The 19176-nt window shown below is 40.5% G+C and overlaps 1 protein-coding gene across 1 annotated transcript; it reads right to left on the reverse strand.

The window, feature by feature from the left end:
* Positions 1–832: 832 nt before the first annotated feature.
* On the reverse strand, positions 833–18269 carry vstm4b (V-set and transmembrane domain containing 4b). Its single transcript, XM_071463015.1, has 8 exons — positions 18136–18269; positions 15418–15825; positions 4327–4380; positions 3964–4071; positions 3836–3869; positions 3563–3687; positions 2204–2268; positions 833–1502 (listed from the first exon to the last, which is right to left on the reverse strand). Exons 1-8 carry the CDS (start codon positions 18185–18187, stop codon positions 1377–1379), a joined length of 972 nt encoding a protein of 323 aa, XP_071319116.1. The 5' UTR covers positions 18188–18269; the 3' UTR covers positions 833–1376.
* Between the last annotated feature and the right edge of the window lie 907 nt (positions 18270–19176).

Genomic DNA, 19176 nt, shown 5'->3' on the forward strand with positions numbered 1-19176 from the left:
TGCATGGATAACTCCACATAAGATAGTGGTGGTCTTGGGGGAAGGGAGGGATCCGGTGCCTTTGTGTCTGGGTTTCAAGTTCACTGTTTAAAAAACTCTCCTTTGCTTTTTTCCATGCCTGAATCCAGAGGATCATTAAATGGAAAAAGAGTCCTAAGCACTTTTACGCTCAGATTCGTGGAAAGTGAGAAAGCAAGGAGACCGTAGCAGAGGTACACTTTGTGGGATTACAGCTGATATGGCCTTTGGCTCTTATCTCAAACAGCAAAATCACCTTACAATTTTAAGTAAACTGTAAATTAATGTGAAATAGTCCAGACACAGGTCTTAATTCGTCCCTGTTTGAAGATCAGGTGTCACAATTGTTTGCAGGTTTTGGATTGACAGGCTGTTGATCTTATATGTAACTCCACCCTTGCATGTATGTATATGTGTGTTGCAAACAGACTGTTAAGTTGATGTTGGCACCAGATGAAAGGGCTTGCATGGTCTCACATACTTGCCTGTTGGGGGGTGGGGGGTGGGGGTGGGGGGGGCTAATCGCTACTTTAATATCAACTCTGTGAAGTTGTGGTCATTATAAACTGCAGCTTGACACACAAAACCAGACTGAACACATACGTTGTGGAGCAGATGATGCTGGGAACACACTAGAAGTAAATCACATTATGCATGAAGCTAAAGCTGGGAGGCAATTAGCATAGCTCGGGAAAGTCCCAGAGACTGAAGGCCTGGTTCAAAAAAGGTTAAAAAATACAGCTACCAAGAGCTCTAAACATACATAAATGTAAAAACAACAATTTGTGGTTTTGCAGGGAGTTACGTACGTACCTTTTTTTTTTTTTGAGCTGAACAACAACTAAGAGCTGTTTACACTCCTGTGAGCTAATTACCTCCTGCTAATCAGCTCCATGCTTAATTCACATATGTGAGAGCGGCATCAGCATCCTTATCACCTCACCCCAGAGTAAACCTGACGTAAGCACACACCGCTGGACAACATCGACTGAAGCATGTTCGATATGATCAGGGAGGCTCAAAATTCAAACATCCAACCTCCCTTCTGACTGTAATCATGGACTATATCAGCATCATAGTCTTCTATTGTGTTCCCAGTTAGAGCTACACAGGATTCAACAAGAAGAAAAATACGACCAGTATACAAAACATTTCCCTTTTGCATCTTGGTCTCACATAAAAGGAAGTTATATCAGTTCATATAAAATTATCTGTACAATTTTGTCATAATTTTTTTTTAATTTTGAGACGTTACACATTTTGCCCTTCACAATCCATTTGAATACAAAACAATACAGACCATAAATAGAAAATACTTTTTACATAAGGCACAGTTACTAGTGGTGTGTCTGTCCCTCTCATAGCTGCTGCTCCCCAAACAGGATCTGAGCGTACACGGTGCCGCTTCGCGATGCCTTGGCGTCTGGAATCGGCTTCACCAGATCCAACTCGGCGTACGTCAGGTTCTCTTCCACTATCCTCGGCTGGAGATGCGGAAATGGAGGAGAGGGAGGGAGGGAAGAGTAAAATAATGATGGATGAGAAGGGAAGAGGGAAGCGGCAAGGAAGGGAAGTGGTATTAGTGGTGAGAAAAGGACACGGAAGGCTGGGAAAGATTTTTTTTTTTTTTTTTTTTGGCAGAACTACATTAAGCTAATTACAGGGCTGAAGATGCTGTAGATTTACCCTGTTTGTTCAAATGACATTGCAGTGTCAGATATGAGCACTGGGAAGAAATCTGCTGATCTTCTAAACTGCCATTGGTTTTCTTTTGGTTTACAGCTTTGGTTTGGTAAATGTGCGCAGGTTGCGTGCAGAAGCTAGACCTTACAGGACTTTTGGGTTGAAGCTGCCAAAATTCAATTACCTCTTGCGGCATTTTGTTCCATTAAAATGCCAAGTCGCCACACGGTGACAATTATAAAATTAAACCTGGGTTATGTGGCACATTTTATGACATTTTCTGGTATTCTTGTTACATGTTGGGTGCTCACCATTATATTTGGGACAATAACAATGGCAAGCTCACGAATGCCTTGCTACATACGGTATGATGAGTTTTAAGCAAAAAGTACAAATGCATACCCTGCAAAATGATTAATGGGTAGATTCCTGATTGCTTGACAACAATGTTTTAATGACAATGAAAGCAAGCATCTTACAAAAAGGTATGAATGGTGCTTACCAACACTACTTTCCTTGGCTGTGGTTTTAAAAGTTTGGGTTTCCTTGTTTTGTCTCCAATGGGAGCTGCAGGGGCGAAACAAAAGTGAGTGGTTTTGCAGAAATCAGATATAGTGTATACAGTATATTTATGTGTACAACAAAAACCAGATCTCTCCATCACAACCACAAACTTCAACGACAGTTCCCCTTCACATCGGGTTTAGACACAGATGTAAATATATTAACAATCCCACTTCTAAAGTCACTGGTCTTCTGAACATGCGAACCACTCAACCCTTAAGCTTAAAGCTGCACTAGTCTGTATTTTCATATTAACCAGGATCAGAGAACTATGTGTAATATCAGAGGATTTTCCTCTAAAGATGAACCCACAAAGAATTATTACCCAACCCTGTAAGGTTCCTCTCAGCTTTTACAGCATTTTAGCAACTTTTGGCTCATTGTTTGGGTTTTATGGCCTGCAACTTAAAGGAATAGTTGGACACTTTGGGAAATATGTGTATTCACTTTCTTACAGCAAATTAGCTGTAAAGCTAACTAATTAACATATTTTACCCTGTTCATTTCATTCAGACAAAAAGTGCAGTGTTAAAAGGACACTTTGCTGTGTTATAAGAGTATGTATTAGTCTTTTTCTTTTACATGGGTACTGATAAAATAAAGAAGATTTAATATGTCATTTAGTGTGCTTTTAATGCTAGTGAATGCTAATGTTGCTCAGTGTCTGCTGGACTCGAAGGTGTACAGATTGAAAAACTAATACTGCTTTAAAAAGCAGAATTAGTTGCATAGAACAGTTAGAGGGTTCGTCCTAATTTGCTTCAAACCCCACCTCAAACAGCAGTATTTTCTTGTCAACACAGTTACTACTTAAATTTTAAAACATCAACAGTAACAGGGGATTTGGAATATCTTACACACCATGATGACTCTTAGGGCAGTATTTAACGCACTATAACTTAAAAAAAAAAAAGAAAATTCATTCAGGGAAAAAATGATAGATTGCATGCTAATTAAGAAGTAGACTTGGTGTGACAGAGCTGTGGTTTGTTAGGGTTGAGAATGTTTTCCCAGTCAACTTCAGGAAACAGGCCCATAACTCAAGAGGTTATATGTGGAGGGGGTGGATGTTGACCTCTACTGCCAGCATGGATTCATGTTTGGAAAGCAACAAAATGAACGGGTATTGGGTAAACCTCAACTGGGACTGGTGTTCATATTTAGCTATTTCTGCTGGTGTTGCTTATGGAAAATAACGAGCAAAATATTTGTAAATACAAATGGCAGGAATTATAATCTTATTTCTTTTGAGTGAACTTTTCCTAACACGTTCAGATCAGATCACAGAAAACCTTACCTTTGGCTGGTATCTCTGGTGGTATCTCCTCTTGGTAGTCTCTGCTCCTTTTCTTCCTATACCTCCTCTCCTTCTCAGGCAGAGCAGGAGACATACTGACCACACTGGTAACTGTCTCTCCTGAGCTAGAGTGAAAACAGATTACAAGAGGTTCAGTGCAGTTAAGACCATTTGATTCTTTTGATTCTGATTGATCATTTTCTTTGGTAACTCTTATATTTTTTTAATGAGAATTTTATTTAAATGTGAAGCTGTGTTGTCCTAAAATCTTACCTGTTCTGTGGGCTTTTGACCAAGTGATAATTATCTGCAAAGATATAACACATAGAAACATTAAAACTGGTGCCGAGACAAAGGTTATTGTACTTTCAGTGGGGAGTCATCTTGTTGTTGCTGCTGACCTTTTAACCTCTGCTTCCTCTGTATGTACTGGCAGGTTACCGTCACCGTGAACATGCACATGCACAGCAGGCCCACTGAGCAGATCAGCACTGCACACAGGTACACATCTGAAACACAAAAACGTGCAAACACACATTAGTCCACCAGCATAACAGCTTCCCTTCCCACAAAAATCTGAAGGAAGAAAAAGGAGTACATGATTTGCTGAGCTATTTAAGGCACTGTAGTATATCCTTTGGGTTGAGTTATTTTTGCCTGCCAAGGACGATACAGTGCCAGCCCACCACACACACACACACACATACACACACACACACACACGTGCTAACGCACTGAGACAAACTAAAAATAGGACAACTTACCTTCAAACAAGCTCCACAAACTGTCTTTGGCCTTGGTGGCTGGTAGGACGTGCACTACAGGGAGAAAGAAAGAGAGAAGAGAAACATGTGAAGTCCATCGTCATCACTGTGGCTTCCCTACCGCCTGATTACACACTGGCTAGAGTTTAAATAAAGCTAATTGTAGGAAGACAACGAGCCGAGGTGGGCCTCCTCCCTGCCTGCTCCTGTCTCTGGTTCACTATCTAGAGGGCTCAACCGTAACCTTTACTGGATGGAAAGGATAAATAGCTCATCATCTCCAAACACTTGGTTTACAGTTATGCATAAAATGTAAACTTTTACCTCACATCCACCCGTGCTCTGAGCCCAACCATCTCTTTCACCTTCATAACAAACTGCTGTGGTAAAACAAGGCAACCTATGCCCATTTTGGCTCTGTCCACACACTGGCCGAGAATGTCCCACTCCAGACATGTTTTTTCTTTCTGTGACATGAATATTAAAATGTTGCCAGTAACATTAAGATCCTGGTGCACTTGATTTACAGGCATTCAAAAATCTAGAATTCAGACTCCTTTTTTTACATGACTGTAAATAAAATTCAAACGCTAAAATTTTGGATTGTTTTTGTATTTAGGGTAACGGTAATTAGCCCTACAGCCTGAGCAAAACATGTCAAATCTGACTGTTTGACATGCCTGCCAACAACACTTTAAAATGCATTAAGTTATAAGCTTATTAAATTGAATGCGAGGTAAGATATGGCTTACTGTACACCCCAGCACAATTGTTACACCCCAAAAATCAAATAAGAGCACCAGTGGGGGATTAACGACCTTTGAATGGAGCCTGTATCTGTAATGAGAATCCCAGCTATGTGCTGCTTGTTTCCCATGCTCGACGTGAAATCTTGGCCCACACACTCACTCATTTCTCCACCCCATCTCACCACTGTCATCTTAACACCACCATACTCTTGCTGAGCTGGTGGCAGGAAGCTCGTGAAGTAACACCCACTAGGGCATCTTGAAATACCTCAAACCACCAGCAGCTGCCGACGAAACAGGCTTGCCACCACGCTGGCTGGAGACTTTCCCACAGGCAGACTGGCTGCGCTGCCTGGTGACTGACTAACTGGCAAACCAGCAAGCAATGTCTCAGACAATCCAAACACACACCTCATCTACGCACAAAAAGACCTTTTCAATAACTGTCTGTGAATGAAAAGATGAGGAGATATTTCCTGCTAGTTTTGGGGAAATTCATATAAGGAAGAGGATGCGCGCTCCAAAATAAGAACCTAACTGGACACTTGGGATGAGCTCCCTGTCACAGCTTTCATGAGGGAAAAAAGAGGTTAGGTTTAAAGCCCAGACCAGTAAGCTGTGTGAAACTGTCAAACATCACATAAAACAGTGGGATGTTTATCAAAGCCTGTAGTTCTGAGAAAACTAAGATTTAATCTCAGGAATCTGTTTCTGCAAAATGTTGCATCTTGCTTATACCTCTACTTTCAAACTACTCATTTTGTTATAGGATAACATTTATTAAAGTTAATTTTCACTCTGCAAGGCCAGAAATAACTGGGCATCCTTTAAGTGTTGCCAGTTTGAAAACGAATCGCACTAAGCAACTGTTAGCATTTAGCCCAAACCCTATGCAGTTTCACTCTTACATTCATGTTATCAACCACACATGGTTTAAATTTTCCCTGAAATAAGCTCCTTCGCTGCTGTTGGCTCTCAGCAGGTTTTTTTGATCAATCAAACTAATCGATTGACATGTATCTGTAAGTTAAACGATGTTTATGAGAAGCAAAGCTACATAGCCTACCTTTGGACTTGGTCCCATATGTGAAACCACTAACCCTTCACTGACCATATGTGACCTACATTCTGCTCTTTGAAACACTGGCCTCAAACATTTTTAAAGGGAGAATAGGCTCGAAGGTTAAACAGTTTCAAATGTGCTAGGCAGCACTTTTATTTTGAACATGTGTTTTATCAACCTAAATCATAATGGTAAAAATGTCAGAGCCACTTGACTTGTCCAACTTGATGCTGTAGAGCAGTGGGTCCCAACCTTTTCCAACTCGTGGCCCACTTGCAAATCTCAAAAATGTTGATGGTCCACATCTGACCCCATTACAATACAGAGGCCAAATGGCATCTCAGAGTGCTTTTTATTTGATAGTGGTCAAACATTCAGGATTGAACTGAAAGCAAGGAGAGCTCAATCTTTCTTTTTTGTCTGATGGGTTAGATCACTTGTGGATCCGTTATCTGTCTCTTGACTCTCTTTTCTTTTAATTCTTCCTGTCCCGATCCATTTTGATACCATGGATGTAATCTGTCAGCATGCAATCAGACTGAGATAGCAAACAAGTATATGATGTGATCTGTTGGCAACAACATAAAAGTTGTACATAAAGTGTACTGCAAATGATTTGACAACCCACTTGCAATACCTTCACAGCCCACAGGTTGGGAATCACTGGCGCAGGGTAAACACAGTTGTTGGACTTTGAAATGGCCACCAAGAACAGAAAAACAATGACAAGGTTGATTTAGCTAACTAGCTACTTTAACTACAAAATAACTACAAAAGCTTGTGACATACGCAGTTTGTAATTAGTATAGAAGGCCAAATAAGCTAACGCTTGTGTTGTGTCATGTGTTAATGTCTAACAGGTGTCTTAAATGAACTCATAACTGGTAAGTGGTCCACAGTGTGTAATTTGGCAGTTGAGTCATTTGCAAAGCACATTTTATGTCCACAACACTGATGTTGTAATTTTCTTGTTAATGAAAATACTAAATCAATGACAATATGACACGATATCTGTGTTAAGACTGTGGCAAATAAATCCAAACACTGTAGTCTCAGGCTATCATTTCAAACAGACGTTCTCCAGTTGTTTCAAATGACAGATGATTTGATTTAAAGCACTATCCTTCCTTCACAGTAAATTATTCACAGTGTAAATCTTGATAACATCTATGACGTTTATGTGGAGTTTTCTGTGCAGCTCTGCCAGAGGCAGCTGTACATGCTGGAACAATCAGATATTGGACACTTTGTGCCATAAAACTGCCTTTTATCCTCATCTACAAAATGTCTTCTTTTTAGAGCCACTTCTGAATGGCGGAAGGCTGCATAACCCTGGAAACATTCAACAAACTACTTTTTGTTCATCAGACCCACAGCGTTGCATTCAGTTGCTGACTGTATTTCAGATTTGTGGTTCTTTTTGTGCCCCAACAAACCCAACACTGTAAACATCAATATACAGACATGGACTGGAGTGAATAATGATCCTCTTTGACTTCATTATGCACTGAGTCAGTCAATGCTCTAATTTACTGTATTATAAATGACTGGAGATGAATGTAAGTACACAGCAGTGTTGTGCGTCTTGACAAAGCTTCAAATAATTCACCCTTTAACATCCTCTTGTATCTTGTCTTCTAAGAATTAGCATTTTTCCGTACAGTCATTCACTGTGTCTCTATTAAGGACACAAACACAGGACGATTTTGTTGGTTTCTTATGTCCACTTTTTTTAAAGTGGACATAAGAAACTCTTAAGCTTGACCTCACAATTGTGATGATTCTGAACCCAGAAGTCCACATTCTTACTATACTTAAACCCATGCCACATCCGTGTGCTGTGTACCTCTCGTTAACTCGTATAGTCGCCCACATGTGTTATAGAAATACGGAGAAGTTCGGTTTGTTTATGCCAAGAGGAGGCTGTATCCACACTGTGCTCTGCACTCAGTTTTTCTACCGAAGCCTCTGACCTCTCTGGATGTGTTTATTATAGCAGTAGTAAGTAGAGTAATGGGAGTTTTGTGTGTGAGACAGATTGTGGAAACACCTGGTCACCTAATGTTATCCGACCACAAGAATTCCATCAGTTTGACGTCTCACGCACACACACACACACACACACACACAAACACACACACACACACAAACACACACAAACGTGCACATGCAGTCTCAGTCATCCGCTGTCTCTCATCTGAAGTGGGGACCAGGACCAATGGTCCCACAGGGGCTTTAACTCCTCAGAAGTGTAGCTGATGTTTATCATAGCTGTCAACTGTTAGTGTGGAAAAAATGCCTCTACCTGCTGGTCCAATGGGCAGAAATAGCACCGTTTTCCTGTGTCGTTAGAGCTTTGGTCTAAAAAAATTTCCATCACCCAACCAAGATCCTGGACAGTGTATGTATTACTAATGTTAAATATTCACTAGTCTTAATTGAAATGGTGACAAAATTAAATAGTTTTCCTCGAAGTCACTGTTTTCCTTATAGGTGTGGTTTTGTTTTAAAGGAAAGATCAGTTTAAAGGGGCACTCCACAGATTTTACACATCCACATCATCATCATTTACTCATTAAAGAGTAAAAGTCAACCTATGAAAACAGCATTTTCTCTGGCCCTGGAGGAGCTTCCTGAAGTTTACAAATGATCATGATGATGTTAATAGGGTTATTGTATCTTGGAGTCTGAGTCTGAGTCTAAGTCTGAATTATGTTATGGGAAAAGGAGGATCCAGCATTTTTTACACTAAACTCAAAGTAGGAAAAAAAAATCAGGATATCTCTTCCCCTGCCGCATTGATTTTGACCATTTTTTTCCCCCTCGCATGTGCTTCAACTCTATGGAAGTACCATACTAAAAAGCTATGCTAGACTAAGCTAATCTAAACTGATTTTCATGTGTATTTTGTCCCTAGCTAACCAAATAATAAGTGTGGTTCCTTCTCCAAGATGACAATATTACTAATAATACTAAATACAAAAGTTTAGACAAACCAGGATCCTCTTTAGGCAATAATAGTTCATGAAATGGTTCAGGTAACAAAAATGAAGAGAAAATGTAAGGAAATTTAAATTGGACTAAATGCTTTTAACTAGATTGTTGCATCATTAATTTCTATTATGTTATTCCTTAGCTTTCAAACTCCTGAGATTTTTCTTTTTTCTTTTTAATAGAAATCTAAAAATAATTAGCCAAGGTTCATGGTTTTTCAAAACTTTTCCGATTAGATTACAATATTTCAATAAGATTGGATGAAACATGGAATTGGATTTTCCGAACCAGACTCATAAGAATCTGGTTCAGATTTTGAGTAAGAAAGATTTAACCTTAAGTCATTTGTAACATGCAGGTGGAGAAAATAATCAAATTTGATGGTATAGACAGGAAAGTAGGGTTGTAAATAGAAAATAAGTCAAAATCCATATATAACTCATTTCATATCCACATTGTATGAGGCTGCAAAATTGTGGTGGGGGTAGAGTCTCGACAGTCTGTTGAATGAGGGAGGTGTTCTGGTCTCATAGTGAATCTCTGGCTCAGCTTCTTGTCACATCGAATGAAAAATAAACAATGTTTGTATTTTCTACATCTATTGCCATTCATGTCATAATTGCAGTATTCATCCAAAACTGTCGCAGTAGGCTTTTTTATTATTATCATTGAAACCATAATGGGCCGGCACTTCCTTGGATGAAAATAGCTTTCCACATCCTTGACCACGAAACGCTAAGAGCCAGACACGAGCCAGCTGCCCACTCGACTGTCACTGCAGACAAACATTCAAACTTTACCTTCCTCAGCACAGCTATCTCTTGTTGCTGTTTTGCTGAGTCTCTCCTGACTCTCTGTCTGTTCTACTTTTGGGAGGGAAACTCCTCATTGGGGCCAATATCAACAGCTCTCAGTGGGGACTGTGTGTCTGGCCGAGCCTAGACTTGGCTGTGGACACCTCAAAAGTCACAGCCGGTAGAAATGCTTCCATGGAAAATGTGGTGAGCAACGTCTACTGTTGTTCAAAGTGGGGAGGAACACTAACGCGGTAATAAATTTGTTGATGAATTGTCTTCAGATTCTGATTTGCACTGTGATTCACTCAAGATCAAAAGCTGGAATTTGCAGACACAGGTTATAGCAACTGATCATTCACCAAACCCCTCACACAAACAGTGATGTCTTGTCATATCTTAACAACATTAATTTGGCATGGTAGGTCTGTCAAGCTTTGGATTTATCCACATGCTGTGATAAGAGTGATACTCGGAATGTTCAGAGCTCATAGGGCGGTATTATTTTTCTAGCCTCTCCAAAACTAAAAACACACCTGTTCATTCCATTTCTTACAAGCACCTGTTATATCCATTTTCAACCAAGCTACAGATGCATGCCTGACTGACTAGCTTAACCAAATAGTAACCAAGCATTATTTCCAAAGGCATCATTAAAGGGGCTATTTGTAAGTTTTCTCTGCTGCAGGATGTTTTCTCTTGCCAAGAGCAGGTGGTGGCTTAACAAGAGCTTCAGCCATTGTTGTCTTTATAATGAAAGAGTTTCTAATATGTCCTCTGAGCATTGCTTCTTCTTCAGGGCAGACTGGAGCCTGCAGTCAGTCGCTATTGGAGAGTGATGAGATTGACCAGGGGTAGCTGATTGGCATGCTAACTTCATTCGAAGGAAAGATGTGAGATAAAGCAATAAAGTTTAATGCTGACCTGAACAGCTGTTAACGCTAATGTTGACTATGTAGCAATAGCAAAACTTTCCAATAGCTCCTTTAATTAACTACATTAGTTTGTCAAGTTACAAGTTATGTTAAAAAAGAAAAAAAAAAAAAATCCCTGTTCACAACTAGCACATCCACTGTGGAGTATTCCCTCATTGTGTAAAAGATGGTCCTGGACATTTACACTCTAATAAACCCTGGCAGTGTTGCCCAAGATTGTGCTACATTTGACAAATTCATAGTCCCCATCCTAATAGCCTTAATTGCTTTAACATTGAAAATGAAAACATGCAGTTCGAAAGTATGAACAAATTAGCCAAGAAGCTAAACAGGGTTATGTTTTTAGGAAATAACAGTCTGATCTTACATTTTTCCATATAATACTTAGAATACTCTCGAACACCAAAACTAACAATACAATTAAAAAAAAAATGCTCTTGCTGCTGTTAGCTAGCTAGAATCTTTGGGGAAACTACTTTGAAAGCTACCAATTACTTAACACTGGTAGAAGTTGAACTACGGCAAAGCTTCTGTGGGTAGAAATCTAGTTTGGTCAACTAAAGCAATTTTAAAAAAGTAAAGTAGTTTGTTAAAAAAAAGGGTCAAATTGACAATGTACATATGATACAGAAGTATAACAAAATAATACAAAAAGGTCCCATGCCAGTTTATTGCAAAAACTGCCTACTTGCTCACGCCATAACACAAACCAAAAAGGTCAAGCACCCCATTATTCATGGGAAACATGGGAATGTCATCTCTTGTTAAGTATGGCCATGGCAATCCTTCCTCCCTGGCTGAGATTCAGGAGGCATATTTAATGATGATGTTGTTGCTGTGTGAGCACTTATGTTCTTAGCTTTTGCACATGCGCTACACAAAAGTCAAATGTGTGGTGTGGACTGCCTGACTGAATGCATTGCCTGGCCATGTCTTCACAGCGGTTATGGTGAAAAGGAGAGAAGCAATGGTAAAATAAAAGTTAAAAGATAATTTCTTTTTACTTGTATGTCCCAAAATTGTAGTGTCAGTATTAACAAAAAATGGTTAAAAAAGTAATTTAACCACTTGAATCACTATGCACATGTGAATTTTGCTGACCTACCAACAAGTTACTACAAAATGTGATCAAATCTCTGTCTATAATCAGGGAACCCATTGTTGAAAAAACTTCTCTGAATCTCAAAAGGTAAGTCTGCAACTGTTATCACTGCAAACTGCATGCACGGCCTGGCGTGACAGGTGTACTGAGGGGAGCGAGACTAAGACAAAGGTCTCAAAATATGATCTACAAATCTGATCTGCAAATGAGCAGCATGGAGGAAAAATTGACAAAGCTTTTAAAGTTTGCATCTGGTTTTATGAAAGTGAAGGGATTTCTGTGCAGGATCTAGTACCAGTGGATGTGTCATCCATTCCGTTGAGTGAACGTCTCTTATGCCAGCGGCGGCGCTGAAACCTCACACTCTCTCTGCTCTTTCTCCAAGATCATCCTCTCAGTCTAAGCCGCAACTTATTGCAGCGGAGGATTCTTTTATCTTCAGGCTTGTTCCTAACCAATGACATTTCCCCTCCAAAATCAAAAGCAGGACAGTGCTTTTGCTCAGTGAACCCACTTCACCAGCTCTTCAGACAGATGAATGACATCATCCAGTTGTGGTCAGAGAAACTGCTACTACTGGAGACTAAGAACTGCTCCCCTTTTTCTAGCATTTCACTGTTTGCAGATCTCAGTTTTACCTACAAACCCTTTGACTTAAACTGTGATGTATCTGGAGGTGATTAACAGAATTGCTAACAAATATGTGGTTACACAAAGGGTTGGTAAGCCTTAAGCCTTCAGGTTAAGTGCAGTCATTTTATGAGACCTTTCCAACTGACAGAAATCTAACAGGGCATCTATGATCTTTTTCAAACCTCCAGCAAAAACCTCAAACAGTCTGATGTGTCCACAGCTGGAAGCAGCTCAGTAACAGTCACAGTTTTCTGCTGCTGGCCATGGAATATCTCAGTAGACCAACCTGGCATCTGCTTAAAACTATCTGCGGTCTTACTATTATCAAACCAGCATTTGTCATTGCTTCTGTTGTGGTTGCAGAAATAGCTGTTAAGTCTCCACCCTGCACTATTATAAGTGAATGATGTCATTCTGTGAAAAACTAGTCTACAGCTACTGGTGTCTTCTACCAAGAACTAATGGCAGCAGCCTAATGCAGGCGTTCCCAACCTGTCTTGGCTCAAGAGCCCAGTATTAGTTCTGACAACTCTTAACCCCAGTTGTTTAAAACACAGGCATTTCTTTGCTACTGGATTCTTTTGAAATCTCATACAGCAATGGAGATTTATGACAAAACTGACACTGATAATCATTTGAACTCACCATGTCTAGTTGTGGTTAAGAGTGCAAGGGTGTCATTTTCACTTGGGATAGGGGGAACATGTGTCCTGCACTTTTCAAAATTCTCTTTGTCCTCCTCACTTTCATGGTTTGTGGTTAATTTTCTTACTAAAGCCTCTGTAAACAGTGTTCTCCTACTGCCCAGCCTCCTCAGTCCAGATGAAAGACGATGTGATTTGATATGTCCATATGAGTCACCTTCAGTTATCATCTTGTGTTTACTTTAGCTTAAAATCAAAATAAAATCTGTTTGCTTGATGAGCAGTTGCAAATGCTTTGCCAGCTTTTTCTGCCTTGAGCTTTGCCTCTTAGGCTAAATACAGGCTGCTCAACCTTAAAGGTTCCTTGTGGAGTTTTTGACCTCAAGTATGACTACAGAGCTGCTCTTCTATGTGTGGGTCTCCATTTTGTTAATCTCGAGCATGTGGACATGCGTGCACTTGGGTGACGTGATACATATCCCTACGAGTGAAGTAGAGGTTTCTGGCACAACTTCACCTACTTCCAAGGTGCATGGAGAAAGAAAGATGTCTGAAGATTTCAAAACTCCAGCAGTTTTCTGGCTGAAAAAGCCTTGTTGAAGCTGACCTCTGTCAGAGGAGAATGGCCAGACTGCTTCAAGCTGGCAAGAAGGCAACAGTAACTCAAATAACCACTCGTTAGAACCAAGGAAAAGCAGAAGAGCATCTCTGAACGGACAACATGTCGAACCTTGAAGCAGATGGGCTACAGCAGCAGACCACACCGGGTACGACTCCTGTCAGCTAAGAACAGGAAACTGAGGCTACAATTCACATGGACTCACCAAAATTGGACAACAGAAGACTGGAAAAGCATTGTCTGGTCTCATGAGTCTCGCTTTCTGCTGCTATGGTCAGAATTTAGCATCAACAACATGAAAGCATGAATCTATCCTGCCTTGTATCAACAGTTCAGGCTGGTGGTGGTGGTTTAATAGTGTGGGGATATTTTCTTGGCATACTTTGGGCCCCTTAGTACCAACTGAGCATCATTTAAATGCCACAGCCTACCTGAGTATTGTTGCTGACCATGTCCATCCCTTTATGACGACAGTGTACCCATCTTCTGATGGCTGCTCCCAGCAGGATAACACGACATGTCACAAGCTCAAATCATCTCAAACTGGTTTCTTGAACATAACAATGAGTTCACTTAACTCAAATGGCCTCCACAGTCACCAGATCTCAGTCCAGTGGAGCACCTTTGGGATGTGGTGGAACAGGAGATTTGTATCATGAATGTGCAGCCGACAAATCTGCAGCAGCTGCCTGATGCTATCATGTCAATATGGACCAAAATCTCTGAGGAATGTTTCCAGCACCGTGTTGAATATATGCCAAGGCAGTTCTGGAGGCAACAGAGGGTCCAACCCAGTACTAGCAATGTACCTTATAAAGTGGCCAGTGAGTGTATATTTTAATTTATTTAGGCAAAAAAGTAATATATATATATATATATATATATATATATATATATATATATATATATATATTATTTGTAGTACTCTTCTTAATGTTAGAATTAAACAATCAAAGATAGGAGAGTTAAACACAAAGCTCTTTGTTGTTGTTTGAGGTTTAAAGATTAACTTTTTAGAAATAAATTAGCAAGTTTCTTCCTACCTCTTTTGCAACAGGCAACTCTATGTAAAACTGAACAACAATAAAGAACTCAAGTTCAAAATTAGTCTAATGTTCAATTCAATTAATGTTGAACACCAGTTCAGACTGAGGCGGTAGTGGTTGGTTTGTGCACATTGGAGCGCCCATGTCATGCCCTCCATTGGTCTGACCTGCTCTAATCTGGCTTAGTCATTTGGCAAACTAGTTTCTGGAGCATACTGAGCATGGAGTAGAGTTTCTATAGAATCTTTCATATTTTTGTCTGACATAAAAATTCATCACTGTTGGACTCCATTGAATTATCTGCTTTCTAGAAAGACTTTGTGTGAAGCATTGACTTAAGACCCTATCAGCACTATATCCTTATAATTACAAAGGTGTGTACACTCTTTTTTTTTTTTTGCCTGGATTCAGTGTGGACATTACCTTGGCCTAAGCAACTTTTGTGCAACTTAGCAAATGTGCTTACTGAGTGTATGTGACCAGCAAAGCAGAATAATAAATCCAGCCCTCACCTCTGAGCTCAGTAGCAGCGGTGCAGTTGGATGAGGCCTTCCAGCGGTCCTGGTGCTTTTTAAACTCCTGCACCCGGCACATGTAGAGCCCCCGGTCCCCCTCGGACACGTTCAAGATCAGCAGGTCAAAGATCTTCCCCTGCTTCACCACCGTCAACTTCAGTTTCGGCCATGGGAAGCTTTTTGTGTAGTTACCATAGAAACGAGCCTTCCTCATGTTGACACGGGCTATTAGGAGTTCATCCTCCAGCCGGTCTGTCCCCGCTGGTAGGAAGGTCCATTTCACTACCGGTAAAGCGGAATTGCGGCGCCGCTGGGACACAACACAGGAGAGAGTGATATTTTGACCCTCCTGAGCCACTGTGAAGGGGGATGGGGTGATGGTGACGTTGATGGCCAAACACAAATCTGGAGAAGCAAGTTATAGACAAGTTATAGTAATAAGTGTACCTCCCCACACCTTGCAGTATCAAGACTTTTGGATTTGTTTGACTGATGTTATCACAATATGACACCAACATAAGCTGGAAAAGATGTCAGAGCATTGGTTGCAGTTTATTTCTTAACGAAATTCATGTGAAGCCATGTTTCTTTTGCTTTGACTGCAGGTTGGTTTCAGCAAGTTTAACAGAGGTGCGGCATCTCTATTAACACATTCAGCTGTTTTCCTGTCCAACAATTTTTGGTCCTTTGTTTGTATTGCTACTCAGATGTTCGGGTCTAAAACTCAACAAATTAACTGAGAAAGGTTTAACAACTGTTCAGTCATATTGACATTAAGAGTTACAAGTCCCTTCCAGCTATATTCTTTCAGTAGTGAGGGAGTTACACAGTCAGTTATTCACATGACGCACAGTCTAATCATTTCTGCTTTTGTTTTGCTAACAGCCGCATTCAGACTATACTAATCTAGTATTCACCAAGGTTTGCACTGAGACAAAAAAACAATGACATATCAGTGACAACAGCTAAATTACAAGTTCAACTATTTTGAAACACAGTTTAAGGGACAGTGGAGAGAAGCAGTAGACGATACGACCTTTAACCTCGACCTTTAACCCTAAGCAACCTACTGAGCAGAGTGTCTGTACTCCTCTCCCACTTGTTGCCATGTAGTGGCTATAACACACAAATTTGTTGTTTGTCAACCAAAACAGAAGAAAGAAACTGTTTCCCACTTCTTTTCAACGTTCAACGTTCATTCAACTTGAGTTGACCTGGCTAGACTTGAACTCGTAATGAAGAGTTGAGCTGAATTTCACCGGGATGAATTATAATTTTAAGGTGATTCTTTAAAACTAACAAACCTAATTTAATCTAATTACGTAGAGTTAAGAAAATATTGGTTAATTTCATTGAATTGTATGTAGAAACAGCAAGTGACAAAAAAAATCTCCACTCAAGGTTCAATTACTCACCCAGCTTTTGACAATCACCAACATCAAAAAGCATTATTATTGTACATTATTCTCCATTTTGTCAACTGCTATTTTCAAGTTGAAGAATAAATTCTTCTCTGCTGCTGCACAACTTTTCATTTGGGGAAAATGAGAAAGCTTATCTTATCGTGGGATTCAGTTTGGGATTCATCACGTATTCATGGAGTTTAGATCCATTTTCAAAAGTTTCTATATGGTGTCAAATTTGTGTGTAATGTGATGGAAAAACGTGACCATAAGGACAAATCTCATCTAAAAGTAGATTTGTATTAGCCCAGGGGATGGAAGCCCTTTTCATTCCACTTTCAATTGCCCCCTGAAAATCACAGTGTAATGGTTTAAAGATGGTTATGCAAAGAGAAGCAGCTAATGCCGACTTGAACTTGTCTCTTGATCACCAAAACAGTGTGAAAGAACAGTAATCAGTGTAAGAAATGTGCTGAAGGTTTGTTCTTCAAGTAGAAACTACTGTGTGAGTCATATCTGAAATCCATATAGTCGCAGTGAGGTGTTGTTGCCCAACAGTCTTCTTCCCTCTCACACTGACAGTCGTATTGTTTTTGGAATGTGACGAAGTACGTGGGGTGAATAATTGAGGAACAAACTTTATTGCCGAATGCGTTGCATGACAATATATCACTCATCTGTTTTTCCACCATTGGGCAATGTCATATTCCACACTTTCCACGACGCGCAAGCATTTTACTGTCACACAGGTCAGATGCTTTGAGCACGGCACATAATTAAAATCACTGCCCTTTTTCTCTTTCATTTGGTTTTGGACAATATAGTTGAGAGGTTGCAAAGTATTGTTTTGCTGTTGAAAGATGATTTGAAACTTTGAATTGCTATATTTAATAATCTGTTTTGACAGCAGATCACTGGTAATCACGGTAAATGAATGCACAGGTGAGACTGAAAGCTCTGTTTTACTTTCAAACACTCACGGGAAAACCACCAATTTTCACTTTGGAATCCCCTCTCATCTCTGCAAACGTATGCAACTTTGAAAAACTTGTTATTTTCTTGCCAACACACCCTGCAGTTTCGCGGGTGTGTATTTATTTTAGCCATGACTGGAGAGAACATATAGAAGTTTTAAAGCAGTCAAAACAGCATCTTATCTAACAATAATGTTTTTCCCCATCTCCTCGCCGATCACCATCAACATCCTCCCTGATTCTCAGATGTTTTCTGCAAAGCTTCTCTGAAAAATACTGGACAACGTTCAGTCTCCACCACATCCTCTCTGCTATGAAGCAAAATAAACTTTTCCTACCTCCAAACAGTGCTCGAGTAAGGAGAGCGAAGACCACAGAGGAGATCTTCATTTTCCACAGCTGCAGCCTCCATAAACTCCCAGTTAAATGCCTCTGAAGAAAAGAAGCCCTCGTCTTCACCCCCCCACGCCCCCCCCACCCTCCCTCCCCGCCTCAGCCGAGGAGTGTAATATGAAACATTGGCCACTCTGTTTCTACTCAGAACCTCCCTTCGCCCCTCCCCCCTCCTGTCACACACAGTGAAAACACATTTGGCACACTCACGTGCGCACAAACACATGCATGTGCACACAGAGCAGACAGAACCAGACAGGTGAGTATATGCAAGGACGCATGTGCATGCACACACACACACACACACACCTCTGGTTCTGGCGAGTGAGTGGGAAATGTAATTTCCTGTGCAGGATGGAGGCGAGGGAGGAGTGTGTTGTTGAGATTGACGCCGAGCAAATCACACTTCCAGCTGTGGAGGGCAGCAGGCGCAGACCTCAGTCAGGGCTTTTATTTTGGAACACACACACATGCTGACACAGGGGGGTGGGGGGTGGGGAGTGGGTTTCCAGTCTGTGTTTGTGTGTGGGCATATCTGTGGCCAATACAATGATGGGGAAGAACATTTTATGGAGATTAATTTTGTATTTAAAGTTAGTAATGGTTAGTCAATTACATTAGAGTTTCCTTAAGTGCTAAATTGATGCGGTTGCTCATACCGCTTTCAGAACTGGCCCTTGAAATTCATGGTTAATGTTGTGTCTGTGTATGTCGGTGTGTGTCTGCGTCTATCCCCCATCATCTCGTGTCTCATGTAACAGGATCCCACAGTGAATCTTTGTGCAGCAGTCTGTCAGCTGAGGGTTTCTGGGACACTTTTCTGGCTTTTATCAAACCCCAGAGAGCTGCACTGTGGAGATCTGGGACACTTTTGATTTACAGATAATAGCGGAGACGGACTGCAGAGTCTCATAAGTGCTCCTAGTCTGGCGACAGTCTGACAAACAAAGCCGATCCCTCCACAAAGAAGTCCCCACTTTACTAAA

This window comes from Trachinotus anak, unplaced genomic scaffold (assembly GCF_046630095.1).
Source record: "Trachinotus anak isolate AG129_WGS33_773 ecotype Australia unplaced genomic scaffold, CSIRO_AGI_Tana_v1 ptg000025l, whole genome shotgun sequence".
NCBI lineage: Eukaryota > Metazoa > Chordata > Actinopteri > Carangiformes > Carangidae > Trachinotus > Trachinotus anak.

Coding starts and splice junctions, on each gene's coding strand:
- vstm4b (XM_071463015.1), bottom strand. CDS start 18,187: ATGAAGATCTCCTCTGTGGTCTTCGCTCTCCTTACTCGAGCACTGTTT. Junction 2,269..3,562: donor ACCAGAGATACCAGCCAAAG/GTAAGGTTTTCT, acceptor TCGCCCCTGCAG/CTCCCATTGGAGACAAAACA. Junction 1,503..2,203: donor AGCCAAGGAAAGTAGTGTTG/GTAAGCACCATT, acceptor CCGCATCTCCAG/CCGAGGATAGTGGAAGAGAA.